Source organism: Ursus arctos, unplaced genomic scaffold, assembly GCF_023065955.2.
Source record: "Ursus arctos isolate Adak ecotype North America unplaced genomic scaffold, UrsArc2.0 scaffold_25, whole genome shotgun sequence".
NCBI classification, from domain to species: Eukaryota; Metazoa; Chordata; class Mammalia; order Carnivora; family Ursidae; genus Ursus; species Ursus arctos.
Window position 1 is genome coordinate 22,870,201 of NW_026622930.1, and position 24,091 is coordinate 22,894,291.

The following is a 24,091-nucleotide window of genomic DNA, read 5'->3' on the forward strand; positions in this document are numbered from 1 at the left end:
TTTAAGCTTCGATTTTTTACACTAATATCCTGATGTAATCTTTGCACAAGCTTTTCTGCCTCTATAGAGAAAAGTCACCATGCTCATTGTTTCTCGGAGTAAAGAAATGGGAGCTCTATTCCGACTGCGTCTAAGCCCATTCTCTGCCTCTCTCCTCTTCCACTTCCAATCAAGCTTGCATCTTAAACAAGGTCATTCAAGTAAAACAGGATCTTGGTTGAATGGGCTTTGTGTTCAATCCATCTTCCTGGAGGCAGTCTCCTATTCTCCTTAAGGTGACCTTGAGCTCCCTGAAGACTGGGGACATCTTTTGCCCTTTGTATCCTTTGTCATAGTTGTCACATGACAGGATCTCAATCAATATTTGCTGAATGGTAGTAAACCATAGTGGCAATAGGAGGTTTTCTGCTAACATTCTTATAACTTAGCCTTACTCTCACACAATATCCATTCTGCCATCCCCTAAACCAGTTTCTCTTTTTCTTCACACTCACAGCATAGGGAACTCGTAACTCAATATAGTTGACTTAGGGTAAGAAGCTCCTTACAAAACTCTGGCCAGGAAAAGTTTCTCTTTGGGAGAGAATACAAGTTATTAAGCCTCATCTGTTGAATTAGCCTCTTTCTTATTTCTGACCATCAAAAATGGCCCTTCTAGCACTACCTGATGTCTTTTGACATTGGCAGACTTTGCTTAGATGATCACATTCCTTCCTTAGAAAATTATCTTTGAAATGAATACACAAACTAGGTTTCCTGCAAGAAAGTTTCGCTGTAAGCATATAAGCCTAGAACAAAGTGATCTGCATGGGAAGGAGAATATATGGGTGAAGAAAAGATCTGTCAAGTCTTGGGATGAAAAGATCGAGGGTACCTGTGACCTGAACCAATCACCATCAACAAACAGGTACTGAGCACATTCTATAAGCCAGGCACTGGGCAGGGGAGAAGGCATGGCCCTGGCCTTCCAGAGCATGTTATCCAATTTGAGAAATAGAGTATGTATTTCAAAAAACAAATACAAACTGAAAGCACAAGTATAAATACAAATGAAACAAAATTAAGAGGTCCACCTGTAGAGGAGCAGGGCCCCAAGGGTTAAGAACAGAGAAGTACCAAAAATAATAGCCTGAATCCCAGAACCTTAAGCTGAATATATTCCTCAGAGCCTTGACAAACCTCAAGCAGGAAAAGAATTCCAGAGATAAAGAGCAAATCAGTATAGGTTATAAGCATGGAATTCAGTGATTCTGATTTTAAATTAATTAAATTAATAAATAAATAACTGGATTCAGTCATTCCTGGAGAACCCAAGTGTCTGAGCATCTTCTTCCTCTAGCCTCTCAGGAACTCCCTCCATTATGTTTTGGAGGGCAAATCTCAAACCAGGTATCCAATCCCTCTGTCTCACCTCTAGGTTCTGAGGCTGATGATCTTCTGGAACTGACCCTACTAGGTCTAGGCTTCAGCTCTTCAAGCCCTTCTACAGTAATGGTCATAAGCATTCTCTGCATTAAAAGCAGAGCTAGTTTCTCATATGGTCTAAGGGACAAACTGTGAAGTAAGATATCAAATTCCTAAAGATGTGATCAGTTGAAGTATCAATAGAAAGATATATTGGAACCACAAAGCAGACAGAAGACATAACGGGGTTAGTGAAGAAGGCTCTGATGTCCTCTGAAGCCTATGTGGTTGGAAAAAGATCTCATGATATGCCTAATACCAATATGGGGCACATTAGAGGCTAACAGCAAAGATCAATAACTAGTCACTTTTTTTTTTGAAGTATAGTTGACATAATGTTATAGCAGTTTCAGGTGTACAACATAGTGAATCAGTAAGTCTATACATTATGCTATGCCCATCAAAAGAGTTGCTACCATCTGTCACCACACAACACTATTACGATACCATTTGCTGTATTCCCTATACTGCACCTTTTATCCCCATGACTTAATCATTCCATAACTGTAAGCCTATACTGCCCATTTCCCTTCACCCATTAATAGCTAGTCTTCTTTGAGCATCCAGTGATAACAAAAAAGTCAGATAGTCTACTATGGTAGATTGAATCACTGTTCCTAATTCTTCACACCTTTGTTGTTGTTGTTGTTGTTGTTGTTGTTGTTGTTATACACCCTCACCCTTTGCCTGTCACTTTGCAGTATCTTCCACTAGAGTAGGTGGGGAGTATTAACTCACCCCACGATGGGCTTGGCCACATGACTTCCTTTGACCCAAGGAAAATGGACAGAAGTGACAATGAGCCAGATGCAGACTAGGTCTCAGGAGGCACTGGATGCTTCCATGCTGCCGCCTGCACTCCCTGCCATTTGCCAAGATTATATTCCCTGGGCAGTGTCCAAGGAAAATGTGGAAACCATCAAAAACTGCAGCTCTATCCAGCCATTTCACAGCTTAGAGCATAGCCACCCCAACCTGTCGGCATAAAATTTAAATGTTGCTTGTTGTAAGCCAGTAAGTTTTGGAGTGGCTTATTAACAACATGATTGAAGTAGTAGCTGGCAAATATACCTAAAGTCATTAAAAATCATATTTTTGAAGATTTTCTTTATGATTTGAGATAAAGGTTGTGATATAAAGCCAAACTGAAGTTATGACATAATTATGAAATTATGTAATAGATATTATGACATAATTCTAACTGAACAAAGTCAGGATAGAAAGTTACGTTTAAAATGACATCAAAATATATTTTATATATACATTGCCCAAAGGAATAGAATCAAGCATACCACTAGGTTAACAACGACCATCTCTGGTAGAATTATGCTTGATTTTAGGTTTTTTTTATTATCTACCATGAAATAGATGCTCAATTAATATTGGCTAAATAAAAGTTGAATATATTTTCATGCATTCCAAATTTTCTAGAGAACATATATTGCTTTTGTAATCATAAAAATCAATGTTCATTTTTTTAATGGAGATCCATGACCTAGAAGGTTGGTAATAAGCCTCTGAGAACAATTCTTAGAGGCTTCTCCCCAACAGCGGTGAACACCCCTAACAGCTCTAACCTAGAGTCTGGTTTATTGAGCAGCATTTGATGAAGACAGAATAACAGTCCTACCAAAGTCAAGAGTCATGATAATTAATCACATCAAAGCAACTCAGCAGTGAAAAGAGATGGGACAGGCCCAACATTCTCCATGTAGGAAAGAAACAGAATGTGTTTGAAGGGATTGCGGAAAGTAAAGAAGGAAGGTGCAAGAGAGGTGAGAACGAAGTGAGAAGACTGAAGGGAGAAAGAAAGGGTAAAAGAAAATTTATGGGGAAGTAATTCGATTCAGCTTCATCCTGAGGACGGATTACTCCACCATCACGCATCAATCTCCCTTTACAGAAAACCCCAGGGACAAACCAAATCACCCAACCTCAGTCAGAGAGAGCCTCTTTTGAGGCAGCCAGGTCAAGAATACTCTGCCTGGGGGCGCCTGGGTAGCGCAGTCGTTAAGCGTCTGCCTTCGGCTCAGGGCGTGATCCTGGCGTTCCGGGATCAAGTCCCACATCGGGCTCCTCTGCTGGGAGCCTGCTTCTTCCTCTCCCACTCCCCCTGCTTGTGTTCCCTCTCTCACTGGCTGTCTCTCTGTCACATAAATAAATAAAATCTTTACAAAAAAAAAAAAAAAGAATACTCTGCCTGATCCCCCCTTCTCCCCCGTGCTTTAGCCACCTGGTTCTACACAGTCATCATTCCCTACTGCTGAGACCCTTTCTCAATTATCACAGTTCACAAGGAGATGGCTTCAGGCTAGACAAAGTGCTTGCAGAGGCCTGGGGCCATCCTCCCTTCCTTTTTACCAGCTGCCACTTACCCAGGTAGCCCCAGGCACCTTTCAGCAGCTCCCATTTTATGGCAGCCCCCAGGCCAATCACTCCGAATAAACAAGGGTCAATTTCATCCCTCTGCAAGGGAACTGCCCATTCAAAGGTAGACATTATTACTGTATTAAGCCCCAAAAATGGAGATAGAAGGGAAGAAAGGATTGTGCAGGGTTGAGGTGGAAGAAATAATGAAGAAGAGAGGAGATAAAGAAGGGGAAGGAGGGTAAACGGTAAGGGGGACAGGAGAGGGGGCCCATTGAGGGCTCCTCGCACCAAGGAGAAGTGCAAGGTCAGCCCCATTGTTTCATATGGTAGCAATGCCAGCCCTGAAGCCATAAGCCCCCTTTGCCTTCTGTCAGAGCTTCATCCGTCCCATGCCTGCCCATCTGTTCACTTTGAACAACACTGAATCTCGCCTCTCGACAGCTAATACTGGGTTATGGGAATTGCTGCAACAGGGCCAAGAGGCTAGGCCCCAGCCTACAGGAACTCCTGGATGAGTCTTCTCTAGGTACACCCTCACCTCTGCCCACCAGAAAACCCTAACCTGTGTGTGGGTCGAGGGGTGGGGAGGAGGGGTGTTCAGGCACCAAGTTTCTCTGAATTTCTCAGATAAAAAAAAACAGAATTCTAACTTCAGTAATGTAAATCTTAGAGCAAGTCCCACATTCATTGGGGCTTCCGTTCATCCTTTGACTCCTCCCCCCACAACACAGACTGAGCTCCTTTTCTATCCCTGGCACTGGGGTGTTTGATACATGCTTGATTGTGCACAGTCTAGGGCAGGAGACAGACAAGCAAAACAAAATTGAGAGAGGTCCAGTTTCATAGCTGAAGAATGAGTGTGCGCACGTGTGTGTGTGTGTTTGTGTGTGTGCGCATGCTCACGTGGATATGGACGTAGGTGTGAGTTAGGGTATGTGATAACCCTGAATAAATCATAATAGGACAACGTTTGTCTTCCCAGTCCAGGGCATCCACTCCAAGCTTTTCTGGACCACCCCATGAAACCTTAGAGTTCCTCACCTTTACTTAAGAACCAAGAAAGTGGGCAAGAGGACATGGAAGATCCTGATTGCTTTTCTAAATCCTGAATTTACTTCTGATGGGCAGTTTCCAGATTATCTGCTGATTCCTCAAGTTCACTCACTGAAAGTCTTGAAGCTGAGAATGCACAGAGTTGGCAGATAAACCAAAAACGCCCTCTCCACTTCCCACGCTCTTTTTCCCTCTCAAAGTACCTGATCCACCATCTACAAGACCTCCTATGTTAAGGAATGGCAAAGTATAAACAAAATCTAATAGACTGGGTTTAAAAAATCCTACCTAGTATTTGTGACTATGGAAAGTCATGTAATCTTCCTGGGCATTGGCTTCATTATCTTAAAAATCCTAATGATACCACACACTTCATAAGCTTGTTCTATATGTATTGAACATGTATAAAGTTACAGGTATCATGCCAATATTTTTACATAGTCATTTTATTTAAGCCTCACAACAACCCCAAAAAGGCTTGTTTTATAGATTGGAAAACAGAGACTCAGGTTTAAAACACACCCAAGATCGCACAGTAATCTGTGATGGAACTGGGTTTCATATCCAGCTCTGTCTGACTCCAAAGCTCCTGCACCTTAACCTAAGCACCAAACTATACCTGGCACATAGTAGGTACTCAATAAATGTGGATTCCCTTTCTATACCCCCTGATGTGTGAATTTCATTGCCTTTGATAAACTTGGTACAACCCACACTCCCTCCAAAATTGCCTTTCAGTGGTTCTCCCCCTTCTTGGAGATGATCAGGAATCTGGATGTTCAGACCACTTCTTTAAGCATCTCTTTTTAAACAGATGTGTTGATAATGTAACGTTTGGGTAATGAGATTTTCCAGGCCATAAGTTGCTAACTGTGAATTAATTGCCTAGCCTATTTGCAATAAATAAAAGGACTATTACATGTTAAAAAAAAATCGCAAGGAGCCACTGAGCTTATGCACAAAGTTTCCATGTTGCTCTACACAAGCCTTCTGTTGTCATCTATGCAGGATGACCATACCAAAGGCACTAAGTTAGAGCACCTCCTGACACGGCCTTAGGATAGAGAGTCCCAGTCCAGGATTCAAAATCCTGAGTGAGGAGCCCCACCATGGCTGCCTGTGTGACTCTGGACAACTTACATAACCACCCTGAACCTCGGTTCTTCCTTTGTAGATCGCCATAACCAGACTAGATGACTCTTAAGGCTGTGATCAGCTCTAGCATTCGATGATTCTGTATTAGCTGATACTTGGCAAAAACACGGTCTCCTTGTTGAGTGATATCCTGAGAAGTTCATATGGCCAAAAATAAATCCAGCCTTGCTTTGAAATACGTGCTTTTTAGCCCACTCAGTCTAGAACTATTTTGAAAAATACAATTAGGCAGTAAATGTATGCTGCCTATTGTGGGCCCAAGGCATTTTTTTTTCAGGTTAAGAAACTAGCAAAAGCATACACTCCTCAAGCATACCAGTGAATCGCACTGACCCGAGCCCATAGTCCATATGATGCTGTGATGTCTGATAATCATTTTGGCTGTTGCTTTAATAACACATGCCTGCTGCTTGAGAGCCTTCCCTGCTTCACACAGCAACCTGGTACTGGAAACCATGCTTCCATTGCGGGAGTGCACAGCCCCTCCTCACCTTCCTCTAGCTACTTCAATGACCACTAGATCACGAAGGAACTCACAACCCTAACAGGGGAGGGGTGGTTTTAGAAGGCAGTGATGTCTATCCTAGGAATGACCGACAAGACTTCGGTGGAAAATGACAGTCCTCTTGAAATAACTGAAGGTCTATTTTAGAAGACGGTTTCCATTTGATCAGTTCTATATATCCCAGGTGTCCGTGGCATAGTGAGTACTGAATAAATGTCACCTGAGTGGATAAATCCTGTATTGTTCCAAAGCCTGAACCAAGATCAAAAGAAAGATATTAGAAGAATTGAGACTTCGGTTTATGGCAAAAGGGAGATTTTTAGAATAGTTAGGGCTATCCAAAAATGAAAGGGGAGGTGAGCTCCTTTGTCACTGGGAGCCATAGAGTATTACTGACCACAAAAGAGTAGGCTTGGGGGTGGAGGGTGGCCCAAAAGAACTAGACAACCTTGGACAGGTTTTTGAACCTATCCTTGACCCTACCATTCCTCAGATGTAAACAGCACAAAAATAGCACCTATCTTGCATAGTTATTACAACAATTAAATAAGCTACCCACTGCTAAGCATCTAGTAAGCATATGGAAACAGAGCAAATGTTCCCAGAGTCCATAGAACATTTGAGGAATTTTTGTCAAGGGTATTTATGTATCAGAGAGATCGGGTTAGACTCAAAAACCTCAGAGGTCCCTTCCAACTGTAAATATGATCTATAAATTCCGGTAAGAGTCACCCCCTCACCACCATCCCCTATAAATGTTTTTATCACCTCAACAGCTCACAGCATTTTTATTCATCAATCTTTTTTCTTTCCACTTCTGCACTCCACATAGACCTGACTTTGTAGCCCTCCACAGAAGGAAGCCCCACGTTGTAGCGGCTAGAGAAGTCGGGCTGTTTGTGGAAGTAGTTTCCTTACAGACTGAAAAATGGGGCAAGGGGAGCAGAGACACCCAGCTGGAGATGAGGTCCCGGTGAGCAACAGCCCGTCACGACAGGCGCTGACATTAAGAGCCAGCCACTATCTTCAGCCCCAGAAAGGAAGACTTCAAGGGTGGGAATAATTCAACTAAGCAAACATCAGAGCGGTTATCTTTACAATGTCGCTGGTAGAGATCAGAATGTGCAGCCCTTGGCTGGTGTGAGCGTGGCTGTGAGCAACTGCAGGAAAACAATATTCAAATACCAGTGGGCCATAGCAGGCAACTCCAGACAAGGGGCCTCCAGAGAAGATTGAAATCTGAAAGGCATGGGGCTTTCTTGCCCTGGGGAAACAAAGAAGGAGAGCGTGCTAATCCCACAGATTTCATAAGGTTTCTGATTTACTGGCCTCTCAGGAGGCTCTGCTGGGGTTTGTCATTTTGATGAGACTGCCTTGCTGTAAAGGTTAAACATGCTAAGAAGCATGAAATGATCTTCTCCAAGAAAGACTGCATCTCTTTGCCAGGGAAATGGCGGTCCAATAGTCCACAGAAGGGGGCCTTCCAAGAGCTGTTCGTATCCAGGGTTTCCAGCCCGAAGTGCCAGAGGCACTCGTCCCTACAGCCCCCTCTCTGTGGGGCTGGGTTTATTGTTGCTCATGGGGCAAGATGGGAAGGGTGATGAAAGAAAGAATAGAGAAATGTATACATGTCTTTCTCTTCACATTTCTTCTCTCTCAATCAGTTGCCATTTCAGATACAATTTACCAATAAGACTAAATTACTGCAAGTTGACCAAATGCTTCTCCTAGAAGGCCCCGATTCTACTGCTTAGCAGGTCATGGGGACATAAACACATATCTGCAGGAAACAGGTACAGATACTGCCCATGCATATATCGTTGAAAAAGCCAAGCCAGGGAACTGAAATGAGGGGTTAAGAACATTATATTCTGTCCTTTGAGCAACTCAATTCCTACCTGGAGACCGCAGTTTCCTTAGCCAAAAACTGGGGGTGGGGGTGTGCCACATGACATCTAAGCCTGTGGCAAGATAAACAGATCTATGACTTTTTATACGCTGTCTGGTTTTCTTTGGGTCAATCGAGTTTCAGATTTTAAGTTTGTGCCTTCTCTTCATGATTGCTACATGTCTGCTATCTCCTGCCCTTAATAACCCCAAATTGGATTAAAACAGAACCTATGATAAAATAGAGAAACGTCTGGGAAACTGGAAGGAAATTATACCCACATGCTATACACATGTGCTCTATGCACAGACGCGTACGCGATCCTCGGTACTGGGTGTCATTGCTGTAAAGTCCTAATGAGATACCGGAATACAGGAAAATTAAAAATCTCGTTTCCCTATGTCTAAGAAAACAATCTTTTGGCTTAATCTCAAATATGGCCAGTTTTACAAGAGAAAGAGAAACTACAATTAGTTTTCTCATCAGATCTATGACAGAGAGCTTGGTCAAGATAATCACAGTTACAACAGACCATTTTAACATAATTCTTCAAAAATCTAGGATTACACCAGAGTCATGTCTTGATTCCAAGTACAAACTGCCTGAAGTATGGAGAAGCGTGTGCTTTGGTATGTTCCCTTCTGGCACAACCCTCCTTCCCACTTTTAAGTTCGAGCCTGTATCTTGTGCTTAAACACAAAAATCTTATCTAGGTGATCTCTACAACACAAGAAAAAAAATGGGATAAAAACACCAGCCAGATAATGTTTTCATTCTTGAATTGCTGAACTCTAGATTCAGAAAGGGGCATGTTGGCTTATCTACGTAAGCACAAGCACATCGTACACTTTGACTCTAGGCTCCCAACAAGCCACTTAAGCAGCCACTGTGGATGTTCTCAGTGGGAAACCTGGAAACCAAAGCACAGACGGAGGGTTAGTCGCATATGTTCAGAGCAGGACCAGCACAGGTAGGTGACTCCTAGCAACATCCTCCCCACTCCTGCCAAGAATCTCCAACTGATCCGAGATGGCTGAGTAGAACAGGGAAGAAACAGTAACTTCTCTGGCCAAACACTTGTTCTAATCCAGTCTCAGCCACTCTTGAGCTGTTGTACAATTAAGCCCCACGCACACTGCCCCTTATATATCTATTGGATGTGTCCCCAAAATTCAACCTCCATTTTCTCTAACCTCACTGAGGGCTCTTACTTCTCATTCATGAATTAATGCAAATGCAAGAACTCATGCGCACTGGTCTGCTGGCTCCTGTCTCCCACCTGCCATGCTGTTATCACACTGCTAAAAATGGCACGCCTCCTGTAAGATAAGGTCCACACTTGTTGGGAGAGCAAAGGAGGTGCTTCACAACCGGCCCTGCCACCCCTCCAGCCACACCTTCTAAAACGTCCCCTCAAATTCGTCTCCTACTCCCAAGCTTTAGATTCCATACACAAGGAAAGCTTCCTATTTACCAAAGTCACCTTTGCTTATCTGTTCCCTCTGCCTGGAATACTTTTACCTGCCTGGTCTACCTGGCAGAGTCCTGCCACTCTACCAAGCCTCGGCTCTAGTGTAACCGAGTTTGTGATGCTGTCCATGATCTTTCTCCCTGCATTTATGTCCCACCTTCCACCTTTCAGAATGTATTCGTATGTTTGTGAGGAGTGACACAATCAATGCTTTTGTATCCCAAGGGCTCAATGCAGACTTTGGCACACAGTGCTCAATGGGTGCTTTGGAATGAACGAATCAAGCCCTTAATTTCTTCATCCAGAAAATGAGGGTCATAATATGCAGCCCGCAGAGTGGATGTGAGGGTTAAATGGCCCAGTGTATATTAAGAACTTAACATACAGCAGGCACATAATTTCTCTCAATAAATAGATCTCTTAACTTCCCTTTCCTCTTAATCCAGACTGGAGAAAGGAAGGATTCACCTACCTGGGGAAAGACACGCAAAACCAGAGATACTAGAAAAGGCTATAATACTCTGTGTGCATTTTAAAGCACTTGTTTCTCATAATTCAGCAGCATCTCAATTTATTGCATCCATAATGGGCAGATGTCTGCTGGCAGTTAAGAAGCTTTTAGCCAAGGCAGTAATAAAGGTACAGACTGGCAATATAAATGGCCCCCATGCCTCTGCATTTGACAGAACCACAGCCCACAGCAGGCGTGAAATGGTCCTAAGCAGCTGTCACGTGCTGCCCCAAAGTTCTGACCCTCACATTGTCAGGCTGACCACAGGCCTAGCTGTAGATTTTTCAAAGATGTCTGAAGTCCCCAGCCTGTCCTTCTGAGGTCCTTGAGCTTCAAGACTCCAGAGCAGCTAGAATCTCTTTCCCTGACTCTGTCTTTGAAGTTACAGGAGCAGCTGTGATCAGCAGTGTCTCAGACCCTAACCTGATAGAATAACACCTAGGAAGGCTTCATGGACTATGGGTCAACTTCCTGGGATCATAAGCAGAAAACAAGAAGAGGATAAAGAAGAGGATAAATCTTCTTGCTGCTATGGTAGTCACCAAAATAACCCAAATACCAACAAATAAGAAAAAGTGAGGACATGCTGGTTGGTGTTGATGAATGGTCTATTTCTTAAAAAGACCCTTTCTCTGATACATGTCATTACCCATCAAAAGGGGTAAAAACTGGACTGAAAAAGTGACAGCCTTCTAATGCTCTTACGAAATCCAAGGTTCTATTCATGAATCCATCAATTAAAACTTATGTATCACGGGCCTGAAGTATTCCCAGTACACCGAGGCATTAATTTTCATGGATGAAGGAATCAGAGTACTTCATTGCAGTGCTGATATAACTAAACCCAGCCTCCTAACTCAGACAGTTCTGCAGCCTGGAAAGAACAAGGACTTGCATTCCTATCCTGCCCTTCACTCACCTTTACCCCTCTCCTCAGGATAAGGAAAGACACTGCCAAGCTGATGACATTTGAGAATCGCAGAGTTTTAGAATTGGAGGGGCCCTGAGAGAGCATGAAACTCCACTGCCTCATTTTATTTTTGCAGAACAGCGAAGCCAAAGTATCCAAGTAAGAATCTCAAGGTCACATATCTAAATAAAGGGCCTGTGAATCCCTGCGGAATAGGGGCAGATCTTCAATGGCACTGGAACCTATAAAAGTGACCGGCATTATTATATTTGACCTTGGAAGCCGGGTTTCTTCTATTCCTACACCAGTGAGTCAGTCTCAGCAGACCCCAGTGGATCCAGAACCAGTTATAAAGTGATATATTGTGCTAAACATATTTTGATTTCCAATTGCTATCTCTTTCTTCCCTATGATTATTCCCTGAATTCTTGCCCTTGGCAGACTGCATTACAATTTGCAGACTACTTCTCCATCCCCTCCACTAGACTTTGAGTTCATGAAGAATAGAAACCATGTCTTCTACAAATTTGCATCCCACAATTTAGCTCACCATGCCTCGTACAGAGAAGAGATAGATGCCTACTTGTGCAATTGCTACGGTAATGCTGAAGTTATTTCCAAAGAGGTATCGTAGCTTCATTTCCTATAATTTGGGGAATCAAAAGCCACTGAAACTAAAGATACTTACAGCAGGAATGTGTTGAACATGTAAGCATTTTAATAATCTAACTTTAATACTCTAAAAAAAGGCAAAAAATGATTTTGAGCTTTTCATAATCATATGACGTGCTATCTAGTCCAAAAAAAAGAGATCAGTGTAGACCAACCTAAGATGATGTCTGTGTAATGGATGGTGGTAATGGAGAGGGAGAGAGGTGAACAGATGAGGATGGGATTAAATAAGGAATCGACAGGAATTTGCTGAGAGATTTAATGAGATGGGAGAAAAATCAATGAGAATGCCAAAGACAACGGTGATGCCATTTACTGAGATGGGAAAAATATAAAAAACATTAAAAAAAAAAAGTCTAACATTGAGAGGAGGGACTCAGAATTTCTGTTTTTCAATGTTATGATTAAGATACCTATCAGAAATCTAAATGGGTATCTCAAGTAGACATCTAAATACAGAAATCTGGGATTCCAGAGAGTTCCAGGCTAGAGATCCTGGATTTGAGAGTCACTGACATACGGATGACTGTCAATGCTACGGCAATGGGTGAGGACAGACTATGGATGAGTGTGCAGACTAACAGGAGACCCAGGACAGAGGGCTGGGGCCTTCCAACATTGAACAACCACACAGTATCTGTATAGCACAGTGCCTCAGTGGGGGGCCACACAGATATTTAATGCATTGTTTTTCCCTCAATGACCTTATAATCTAACATCTTTCAGATATACAGGAAGGAAAGGCTGCTCAATGTAACAGAAAGTGCAACAGATTAAGAGTCAGGAATCGTGAATTTTAACCATTCTACAGCTACTCCAAGTTAAAGTGATGTTTCCAATTCCTCACCTACTGAAACAAGGATCAGGAACAGGAAACATCAACAGCACCTGCCAGCTCTACTAGTTCTGACACCATAATTTCCACGTGGCATCCAGATGACATTCCCATCTCATCTAAAGGTGGTATCTCAGCCTTCCCAGGCAGAAGGTGCCACCGCTTTCCCAGGAGCACACAGCAGCATTCAGAGGGTTGGCTGAAAGGGAAGTCCCTGAGCTGGAAAGGGGAACAGCTGCTATCTGCACTCTTTCCCTGTTGGAACAAGAGTCACTTGAGAAAACTCAGAATATCTGCATTCTTGGTTTTCAGCTGGTGTTTTTATTAGATGAATGGAATCCCGGGACCCAGTGAGAAGAGCAGATTTACCCTCTCATCACATTCTCTTGGTTGTGCAAATTAATATTCTCAAAGGCATCTGATTTCCATGATCCCAGGAAATATTTTCTTTTATCAGACAGAAGCAGTTGCACATGGCTGGATATCTGTAACAGGATATGGCCTTATGGGTCGGGGTATGCTGAGCTTAGCCATGAAAGAGCACTAAGAAAACGGTTCAGTAACATTTTATTTATATGCGCGCGCACACACACACACACACACACACACAAACAAACGTGCGTGTGCATCTGGGTGATCCTTTATTCTAGGTGACCACCCACCTGGACAGAGCTGATAGATGGAAGGAAAGACAGACAAACCAAATTGGGCCAATCAGTTTCTTTTTTTTTTTGAAAATGTAAATATAGATAGAAAAATCCAGAACCTGGAAGCTAGGAGAGATGAATCACTTCAACTGCAGTGCCCTGGGGTCCCCGGAGCTACTCTGCTTCCCTTTTAAAGATGTAGTTAGTGAGACCTTCATCTGATCAGTACCTCTTTAGGTAATCATGCAGTAAATCCCCTTCCTTGACTCTGTTAGCCATAGTCAGTTCTGTAGCTTGCAACCAAAAGAATATGACCTAGAAAGTATTAGCATCTTCATTTTATAGATAAGGAAACTGAGGCTTAATTCTTAATTCTTCTAGAATTAAGAGATAAATTGGTTGTAGGTCACCGAGCTAGTAAGTGACAGAAGCAGCACAGAAACCAGGTCCATCTGACTCTAACATTCATGCCATTAACCCCTAGGGCCACCCTGATTCTAAGTGCTGTACTGTGGGTTAATTTTCTTGTCATAGGAATGGACTTGTGCTGAATCCTCTGTTCTTGCTTGCTAAATAAATGATGGCGTACATTCAGAAAAAGCCACCCAAGGGAGAGGATAGAATCTGCAGTAGCCTCATCAAACTGAAGCTTGATGGTCCACAAACAAATCAAATCCATAGTCTTGGCTACTGATGCTTCGCTCCCACCAACTGAACTAAACGGTCTGGCCACCTGGACAAGGAGAAGATCCCGTGGTTGTTCCACATCAACTGATCGTATCTTCTTAAGAAAGAGAAGCTGAACGTCTCCTCAATACAATAAGGCTTCACAGGAAGGCAGGTGTTCTTCCAGCAGACAAGTATGTCAAATAAAGTGACCAGCATTAAGCAACTAAAACAGGCCTTTGCTTTTTAGGTCATGGAGACAGACGTCTCCCACACTCACTATGAATAACAAACCAAAATAGCTAGAGCTGAACAACTGGGATGGGAAGATAGATCTACATCTTCTTAGAATAGTATCAGATCATCCCAAAACCATCTAAATACAACATCCAGCTGATTGTTAAATGTCAAGATTTAGAGTTGCTATCTTCACAGGCAATAGAAGCACTCTCGTGAGGGTACACCCAAGAGTCATCCACTTTTACTATAAGAGAAAGATACTCCTGCAAGTGAACATTACTGTCATATAGTCATATATTTCCTAGGTCCCTGCCTTATTCCACTGTCTCTGGGGGACAGCTTTGATCTGGGAGTCACCCCGTAGACCGAACTGCTTGCTCACTCTGCTTGAGTTCTTGGGCTATTTTGATCTAGGGTCTGACCTGGGCCATCCCCAACTCTGCTTTTTCTCTGAATACCAGTTTTAACATCCCACCTATGCTTTCTCTGTTTTATATAAACAAATGCCTCTCTAACCCCACCAGTCCTATTGTGGGACCAGTGATATCGAGGGACTGATCCCACAACAAAGTCCAAGTAGAGGGCACAGTTTGGGCTGGATGGGAGACACTGTCTTAGAAATTGTCTTAATCTTATCACATTTAGTACGAATGATCATTTCTAGGCTTAGGGTTAATGTTTACAGAAAAAAAGTAGAGAAAATGGTAAACTGAGTGCCCAGGTTGATGGGGTCACAGGGGGTGGGGCAGCATTCCTGCATCCCAAGGGGATCATGGTCCTTACATAAGGAATGTTAACAAATATTTTGCCTTCCCCACTCTTCAGAAGTGCCTCTAGGATCATAGTTTTGTTAGAAATAGGAGACAAGAAGATCCAAGAAACCTCAAATCCCCTTTTCCTAACCATCACTCCCCTATACAGGCCTGGTCTCTCCCATCTGTTTGCCCTACTGTTACCCTATAAACATAGAGCATAACATCTACCACATGTTAGCACATTTCCCACATTTCCCTTTGTTTCCCTGGAAGGACTATACACCCCTTTATCAAAATCAGGAGATATGTCAGTGATTTTGCATTTCCAGGATCTGATACAACTAGGGTTGTAACACACTGGGGTTTCAATAAATGTCTGCATCATGTATTTAAAAAAATGAATAAAAGACACTCAAAGCATCTCCACTGAGAAATCAGTTTCAATAAAGAAAAACAATGTCATTGGGAAACTCTATTTTCTCTGCTAGCAAGTGGAGTCCTATCATTTTTACACTCCACTGATTCATTCTGAACATGGTGTCAGGAACAATACAGGGCCAGAAAACAATTAGCAGGGGAACAAAACAATCAGGTGCACCGTCTGGGATTTGAGCAATGTATAGATCAAATGTCTTAAATTTGTTACGCTCCTTCTCAGTTGGCCAGAATGGATGACTTGGCTGCACTGTCCCAGGAATAATTGTCCCTCATATATCCCCAATCAGCTGCCTCTTAATGACTAGTCAGAAGTGACAACGTAAAAGGTGCAGTGACTTTCACTGTACTTGGCAAATCTTGGACCAACTCCCATGGATCTGCCCTTGGAATAGGTGAGCTCAGAGATACCGTACACAGCTGGCTACAGTCACTGCTCCTGTCTTCAGCAGTCCCAAGGCCCTTGAGTTGGGGAGAGACCCTAGAGGAAGAAATGAGGGGTCTGAAGTGATCTCTGGTTCTTACACCACATCGTAGGTGGTGGAAGATCTGTAACAGTGTGGCTTACACCAAAACGGTCTCACTCATCCCAGAGGACAAATGCCCTTCCTATGGCCCCAAACCAAGACCAGGGTAGTCGACCCTACAAAGATGTTTGGAAAAAGTCTAGGAGCTTGACAGACTGACCAGCCCCATGTGGCCCACTTGTGTTCCAGATGGCTGCTTCCTCATCTTAGCTCCTATTCGGCTTTTGGCAGCTTTGAAAACTCAGCAAGTCTGAATTTACATTCCATGAGCTCTAAGAAAGTTGTCTCTTCCTCCTTTACCCCAATGTGCTGTGTCCTGTTTTTGATCCAGATGTAAAAAAAGATCTACAGTTCTCTTGAAACACCTCTTATTACGCAGTGGACCTCACAAAAGCCAGTCCTGGAAAACATCTTTGCCTAGTTATCCAGCCCCTGTTCCAGGCTTGTTCCAGAATTCATCCTCATCCCCAGACTCCTGATACTGGACAATTCTGGCCACTGGTGGTCTTTAGGGATGAGACCTTGCAGGTCCTCAAGAAAGTCTTCTCTTCCCTGAATCTCTATGTCCTCCTAGTCTGGTCCACCAGTGGTGCTCATGCTGCTACCTTGTATCATTTTATTACTGTTTCTTGTAGAGACATCTCAACTCCTCAGATAAAGAAATGATAAACTTCTTGAGAGCGGGAACTATGTCTATTGAATATGCAGTATCTTTAAAACCCTAGAGCTATGCCCTCAGCAAACACTTGATAACTATGTAAATTATCCTTTCAAATAAAATAGAGGCTGACAACCTATGGACAGCCAGTTTGAAGTCTGTAAGCTTGACATATAAAAGAATAAACCAAGCTGGAATTAGACATAGCTTATAGACCAGAACCTCCTTGTCTTGATGCTGTTTCTCTTTACCTTTATATCTGCCCTTCACCCAAACTGTATATTCAGTGCAAATATAAGATGCAGCATGGTGAATGGGAAGGGGCTTCTTCCAGCATCCTGGCCTGTGTGCTCCCCTCCTCTTCAGCCATCTCTCATGCCCTTCCCCTACCTCACGCCACACTCCAGTACCTTCTGGACTTCACTCAGTTCCCCAACTGTGCCATGGTTTCTTACCTCTGTCCCTTGGCACAGTCTGTCTTTCTTGTCTAAGACACATGCCTTCCTCTAACCGCTTTGCCAAGCTAACTCCTACTCCTGTTTCAAGTCTCACATTGCATATTTCTTCCTGGCAGCAGCTTTTCTATGAACCTCTACAGTATGCCGGGTCCCCAGACAGAGGGCCCCCCCAAACGTCTATTTTCCTTTTAATGATGTTTATGACAATCACTACGACTATAACTATCACTGACATGTATTAATCATTGTATGGGAACCCACTAACTGAATCATCACCAATACCTTCTGAGGTAGGTACCTGATCAAGTCTCAAAGATACTGATTATCTTGATAAAATTCACATCACTCCATAAGGGTGAGATTTCTCACCTAGCCTGGCTCCAGAGTTCATGTTCTTAACCAATACATCCTGCTGCCTCCGACAAACCTCCCCATGTTTGTAACTGTTTACTTAATGACTAAATATTCCACCAGACAGCAACTCCATGAGAACAGGACTGGGTCTACCTTGTTCAGTAGTGTACTTTTAAAGCCTAATCCAAGAGCTAACATGTAGAAAGCTCCAAAATGCATGCGTTAAATGAATAAATCACACAGCCAGTTCGTTAGCCCACCCAGAAACCCAAAAGAAAAGTATTCACCCACTCTGGATAGAAGGCGTCTCATACTTAACTGAAAAGGTATCATGATCTCGGTAATATTTAGTCTAAAGTTTCTCTTTCTGGGATCTAACCCTAATTAACAAATTCATGCATCCAGAACCAAAAAGGGTATAATCTGGAAAGCAGTGAATGGAAGGAAACGCTTCTATAAAACAGAGAAAGCACGGTAGGTCTATCTCGGGACACACCTGCCATACACCACGCCCACTCGGACCTTGCATGCCACCCACGAGGGCCAGCTCACCCCTTTCACAGGTCCTTCCCCAGTAGCCAGTGCCCGTGCAGTCGCAGATGAAGCGGTTCCAGCCGTCCTTGCACACAGCATTGTTCTTGCATGGGTAGCTGTCGCACTGCTTGGCGCTCATCCGCGAACAGGAGGACTTGACGCCCGCAGCGTTCTGCATCTCCGCCAGCTGCCGGATGTTCTTGCTGCGCCCATCGATGAACAGGTCACGGATGCAGCCCACGTAGCCGTAGTTGAGCATGGCAGTCCAGAGCTCAGTGGGGAGGATGAGGCCAGCACGGTTCTCCGGCAGCCCGCCCAGGTACATGTCCCCTTCCAGGTCCAGGATCTCGCTCTCTCCACTGGCGGTGAATGGCGTGCGCCTGCTGTTCACTGATATGGTACCTGGGTTGGAAGGACGGAGACAGAGTGAGCTAACGGCCCTCTGAGCGTCACAGGTGAGGCTGCCAGTCAATGAACCAAATGAAAGGAGCCCAGCAGGTGGGTTCAGAGACTCATGGTGGCTGGCCAGGTGAGAACAACGCAAGCAAGGGAGTACAAACGCTTCCAGACAGTAGAAAGGAAAATGTTAGGCTATTTGGTTCCAGTCTTTGCTACTGAGATGCTCTCACTGATAGGAGGATTCAGGACCATCTCAGTGAACGAAAGAATACCTAACGTGATATCTTTTCTCTACAGAGTCTCGGCTGGAAGGTCACACACCAAACAGGGTGAGGGCAGCACAGCTGCTGCCTGTGTTTAAATCTCGGCTCTACCAGGTACTAGCTGTGTAACCCTGAAGAAGTGATTTCACCTGCCAGGGCCTCAATGTCCTCATCTGTAAAGTGGGAAAATAATTGTCCCCACCCCCAGACTGGTGTGATGATTAGATAAGTTCATATATGTAAAGTGCTTCTCAGGGTTTGGGACAGAGTAAGGGTTCTGGAAGTGCTTGCGAAAGTCTTCCTCACTCACTTGCTGTGCCCAAAGGGATGGAACCCTCCATGCACTAATACCCTCTACACTGGCATTAGTTACCAGCCCTGCCAGTGAATATTTGGAGCACTGCCTTGGAGAAATTTTAACTGGAACATGTTTGTTTATTCTTTTAACAAATATGTATTGCACACCTGCTGTGTCTCTGGTATACTTGTAGGTGCAGGGATGAACTTGACAGGTACGTCTCTGCTCTTGTGGTGCGGATATCCCAGAGCAGAGGGACAGAAATTAAACAAATGACTCAATAAGCAAGAGAATTAGGTAATGGTAGGTAGTAGGAAGAGAGTAAAATGGGTGGTAGCAGCCTGTGGGTTCTCCTTTAATACATATAGTGGGTGAAGGCCTCTCCAGGCAGGTGACGGGTACACTAAAACCACAATGTTGAAAAGCACGCAACCATGCCAAGTCCAAGGGGAAGAATATGCCAGGCAGGGGGAACGGCCCCTGCAAAGGCCCTGGGGTAAGTCAGAGTGTGGCTAGAGTGGGAGGGCACAAGGGGTGAGCAAGAGATGAGATCAGAGAGGCAGTCCAGGTACAGCAGCAGTAGGGTCGTGGACCCCTCAACGGGACAGTGCAAACTTAGAGCCTGGCTTGGGAACTGGGGACTGGGATTCTCGTCCTAAATGGTCTTCTGCCCCTAGGCCAGTCCCCAAGCTACTTTACAGTCCATTTTCCTAAACTATAAAATCAAAGAAACCGTAAAATTAAGGTGATATCTGAACATCATGCCAGAAATTTTAAATTTACTTAGTATTCTTGAAGTGTTTTATTGGTACCAAGATACCTGGTCTTGCCGTTCGTCAGGCAGCCTTCATTTCTGCCTGAGTCTCAGTCCCCTGGGCTCTGAAAGGGACAGCCTGAAGGGCCAAGAAGATCAAATAAGATCAAGAGTGTGAAGCACACTCTAAATTACAAAGCCAGCAATTAGGGACCTCTGGGAGGGTTATGCCAGCAACAGAGCTTCCCCCACTTTGTCCTCGAAGTTTTCCCCTAGAGAAATCAGCTTTGCATTTTCGTTTTTAAAATTTTAGAAACCTACATGCCAATAATTATGTCCTGGTCACCCTTTTAAGTACTGCATGTGCTTTTCTGGACTCGATCCTCAAAATAGTCTCGCGAGGGAGGAGTCAACAGGGGCACTATTTCACAAATGAGCAAGCTGAGGTTTGTGTCTCCTTTGCTCATGCACTGCTTGCTTTCTCTACCCCCCACAAGCCCACAAAGCTGCTTGATCCCCAACCTGGAGCAGCAGCTTTTGCCTAATACGGACAGCAGCAGAGTGGATTTAAATGTTGGAGCCATAAGTACATCCTGAGAAATCTGTCCTCTGAGGGTGAGACCACAACTGTTTTGAATGCACTTAATCAAGTTTCAAGAACCAGTCCCCCAACTAGAGAGTGATCACCATGATTTCCCCATGTCATTCTTCCGGATGAGCGAGGAAGGAGGGACCATACTTGCATAGACAGATGTTTTCATAACTATTCATTCTGGTACACGTTTGTAACTAAAAACGTACCAGAAGATACCCTTGTGAAGAAAGGAAGTTTAACAGATCAGAGTAAGATTTTGTTATGTTGTGTTATGCTGCGTTCAGGAGACAATGATGTGTTTACTCAGTAAATTATTACAGGCTTTGATCAAATGTATCATTACTGGCCAGCTATAGCTCCCAGATATGAAACTCAAGGCTTCTGAAATCCAGACAGATTTGTCAAAGATGGGTCCACTGATGGTTTTAACAAATAAATGCCCCACTTGAAAAAGCACTCAGTGCTGGGAATAAAGAGAAGTAAACATCGAACAATTCCCTGTGCTCTAGGCTGCCTGTGACACACACAGGTAACCTTTAAGCTGTGTCAGGTCTAGGCTAGCCAATCCTGACACCCATCAACCATAATGGAACTCCAGAAACCCGAAACACGCGGTCCTAAAACCAACAGAAGTGTTTCCCTTTTAATTTTAGGATAGCTTTCTGGCTCTGCCCCTGCTGACACTGTATGGATAAATTGAGAAAGAGAAAAAGATTTGGCCTCCAGAGAAAATAGTTTTTTGTGTCTTTTTCTGTTAAAAAAAGCACAAACTGTTCATTCTTACTCAACAAGCACATTTAATTTGAAGCCTCTTGGTTCTGATTAGATTTCAGACAATCAGTAAGGCATCCTGCTGGGCGCTAAACCAGCCAGGGCTGCAATCTGCCACCCGTCTGCCCTCTACGCAGAACCCATCCAGCTCCTCCTAAGGGCAACACTGCCCATCTCCGTCATCCCTCTGGCTGTGGAATTATGCAGAAACACCATCCCCGGAAAGCTCAGTCATTTCTGGCTGCAGCCTTTTGAGGGAACCTATCGCTTTCTATTAGTGGCCAAGTGCGCCTACACAAAAATGTCCAAATGACAGACTTTGTGTTTCCCAGGAGAGAGAATCCTTAAAAATACAGCAAAGACAGCCAAGACCCTTCTTCTTGAGCCGAACACTGCCTAAATGCAGAATCAGGAAATCGGTGTGAAATCCACATGCTCTAGTTACCACTCCCGGTGAAATGTCCTTTCTGATGGCACAGAATGTGACCTTCACTGCCACATGGTCCAGAGAAAGCCAGGCAGACTGTCCAGGCATTCAAAAGCTCCAGACTCTCTATTTGTGTGTGTGTGTGCGCGCGCGCACATTTCCTCCCTCTCTTTGTTACCATTCCACAGTAGCTATGTACTGCCTGGGGCTAGCTTGCTTGATCTGCGGCTGCAGAAACAAACAAAGCCATTTAAACCAAATGTAAAAGGTTATGAAGAGGAAGGGAGAGTTAGTGAGGTCTGAGCAAAGAGTGAAATATAGGCTTTCACACCAAAGGAAGGCTTTTTAAATTGAACATGACTTCAGGAAAAATCAATTTGCCTTTTCCTTTCTTGTCATAATTTCTCCCTGCAACATGACTCTTGCCAATTATTGAAGGGTGTAGCGTTGCATAAACTCTTGCACAGTGAAGCTTATCCTACAGAGTAATCACATAATGCAGCACCTGTGATGTCACAATTGTGTTTCCATGGTGATGAGAAAAAGAAGAAGAAAAGGAGGGGGAGGAAAAAACATCACATCAGTGACACGACAGCCTCTTTGGTAGCAGTGGAAATGTGACTTGTAAAACCATGCTTGGCTCCAGGGCCTTGGAGCTATCACTGAGACGGCTCTGCCGTGAGTGACAAGGGAGGGAGGACCACGCGAACCGTCGACGAGACAGATATCTTGTTCAGAAACATAATCTTACAACAACCATTAAAGAGAACAGCAAAAGAGTCAAACATGTATGCAAGCGCAAACATTAAAATAAAAAAATAGAGAGCCAGGAAACAGACTGAAAAGCTGCAGCTTTCCTCTCTTCTCAATCACAATCATGCCTCTTCCTACCTGATCTGCCATCTCGCTGAATGTCCACATGGTACCATTCCCCATCGTTGGCTTTCTTCTGAGTGGCCTTCACTTTGATGGTGCCTGAGCCCATGTCAAGCAGCAGGTATAGGTTGCCATCGAGCAGTTCTACAGCAAAGAAGTCCACCTTGGTGTTCTTCTGGCTCCGCGTATCCTTCCTCTCTTGGGGCTTCCCGTGAGTGAAGAGGATCAGGCCGTTGGGCTCAGTGGTGCGGAAGTCAAAGGAGATGGAACCCATGCGTTTGGTGTTCCATTTGGGCAAACTGATGTACGCCTCTGGGGTCTCGAAGTTGATGGGGTCCAGCGTGGCCACATTCTCACACTTGAATACAACTTCACCATAGATTTTCATCTTGGTGTCCCCGATCCGGGCCAGGCGAGACAGCTCCAGACGGATGTCATTATTCTTATAAACAACCTGTCAAAAGCCAAACGAGTGCCATATGAATCAACCTTGCAAACAGCTCCCAGCCACGGCTCACTGGGTACCCGGGAAAAAAGCCCGAGAAGAGGTTTCAGGACACAATATGTCTGAAACAATATGAGAAACTTGAGACACGGCGTTTGAAAAAGCATCAGAAGAGACCTCTGGGGTACATGTAAGCCCTAAAAAGGCCCCACATTTCTATTTTATTCCTTTTGTGTTGTCTCCTTCTGGCCAATTCTTTGTGTTGTCAGAAAGTTACACGAAACCAGCTTGCAAGTAAAAATCAAGAGAAACTGAGTTGCACAAACACTAATATTTAAATACAAAGATATCTACTGAAGTATACTTAGTAAAAGACCAGAAACAACCTAAATGACCATCAGCACCAGACCAGCACGTCCCACAATGGACAATCATGCACTCCTTAAAAACAAGGTAATGCTCTGGTTTTGACACGGATGCTCTCCAAGAAATACTGTTAAGTAAAATTAGCAAGGAACATAAACGTGTGCACTACACTATCATTGTGTTAAGTGTGTGTGTGTGTGTGTGTGTGTGTGTGTGTGTGTTTGGGGGTCATATGTGTTATATGTATATATGTTCCTAAATGCATAAAACGTCCTTGGAAGAAAACACAAGAAAGTATGAAATTGTCACTGGGGAGTGGATTTGTCAGGTTCATATTCAGGAATGGGAGAGAGACTGACTTTTCACAACACCCCGTGGTATTGTTTGCTTGTTTTTCCACCATGCACATGTACTACTGAAAGAAAATCATGAAGTGTTAAGAGTTGGTGGGGAAGGAACTAAGAGGCAGCCCACGGAAAGGGAGAAGATATTTGCAAATGACACTACAGATAAAAGATTAGTATCCAAGATCTACGAAGAACTTCTCAAACTCAATACATGGGAAACAAATAATCAAATCAAAAAATGGGCAGAAGATATGAACAGACACTTTTCCAATGATGACATACAAATGGCTAACAGACACATGAAAAAATGTTCAAAATCATTAGCCATCAGGGAAATTCAAATCAAAACCACACTGAGATACCACCTTACGCCAGTTAGAATGGCAAAAACTGACAAGGCAAGAAACAACAAATGTTGGAGAGGATGTGGAGAAAGGGGATC

At 43.8% G+C, this 24,091-nt stretch overlaps 1 protein-coding gene across 12 annotated transcripts in view; it reads right to left on the bottom strand.

The window, feature by feature from the left end:
- The window catches only part of NRXN3 (neurexin 3), a 1,447,961-nt gene that overhangs the window by 991,567 nt on the left and 432,303 nt on the right, over positions 1 to 24,091 (bottom strand). For all 12 annotated transcript variants that reach the window (XM_057318701.1, XM_057318699.1, XM_057318700.1 and 9 more), the window contains 2 exons: positions 22,507 to 22,945; positions 18,127 to 18,510 (listed from right to left, as the gene is read on the bottom strand). In XM_057318701.1, the coding sequence (XP_057174684.1) occupies positions 18,127 to 18,510; positions 22,507 to 22,945 (823 nt within the window). The remainder of the gene's footprint in view (positions 1 to 18,126; positions 18,511 to 22,506; positions 22,946 to 24,091) is intronic.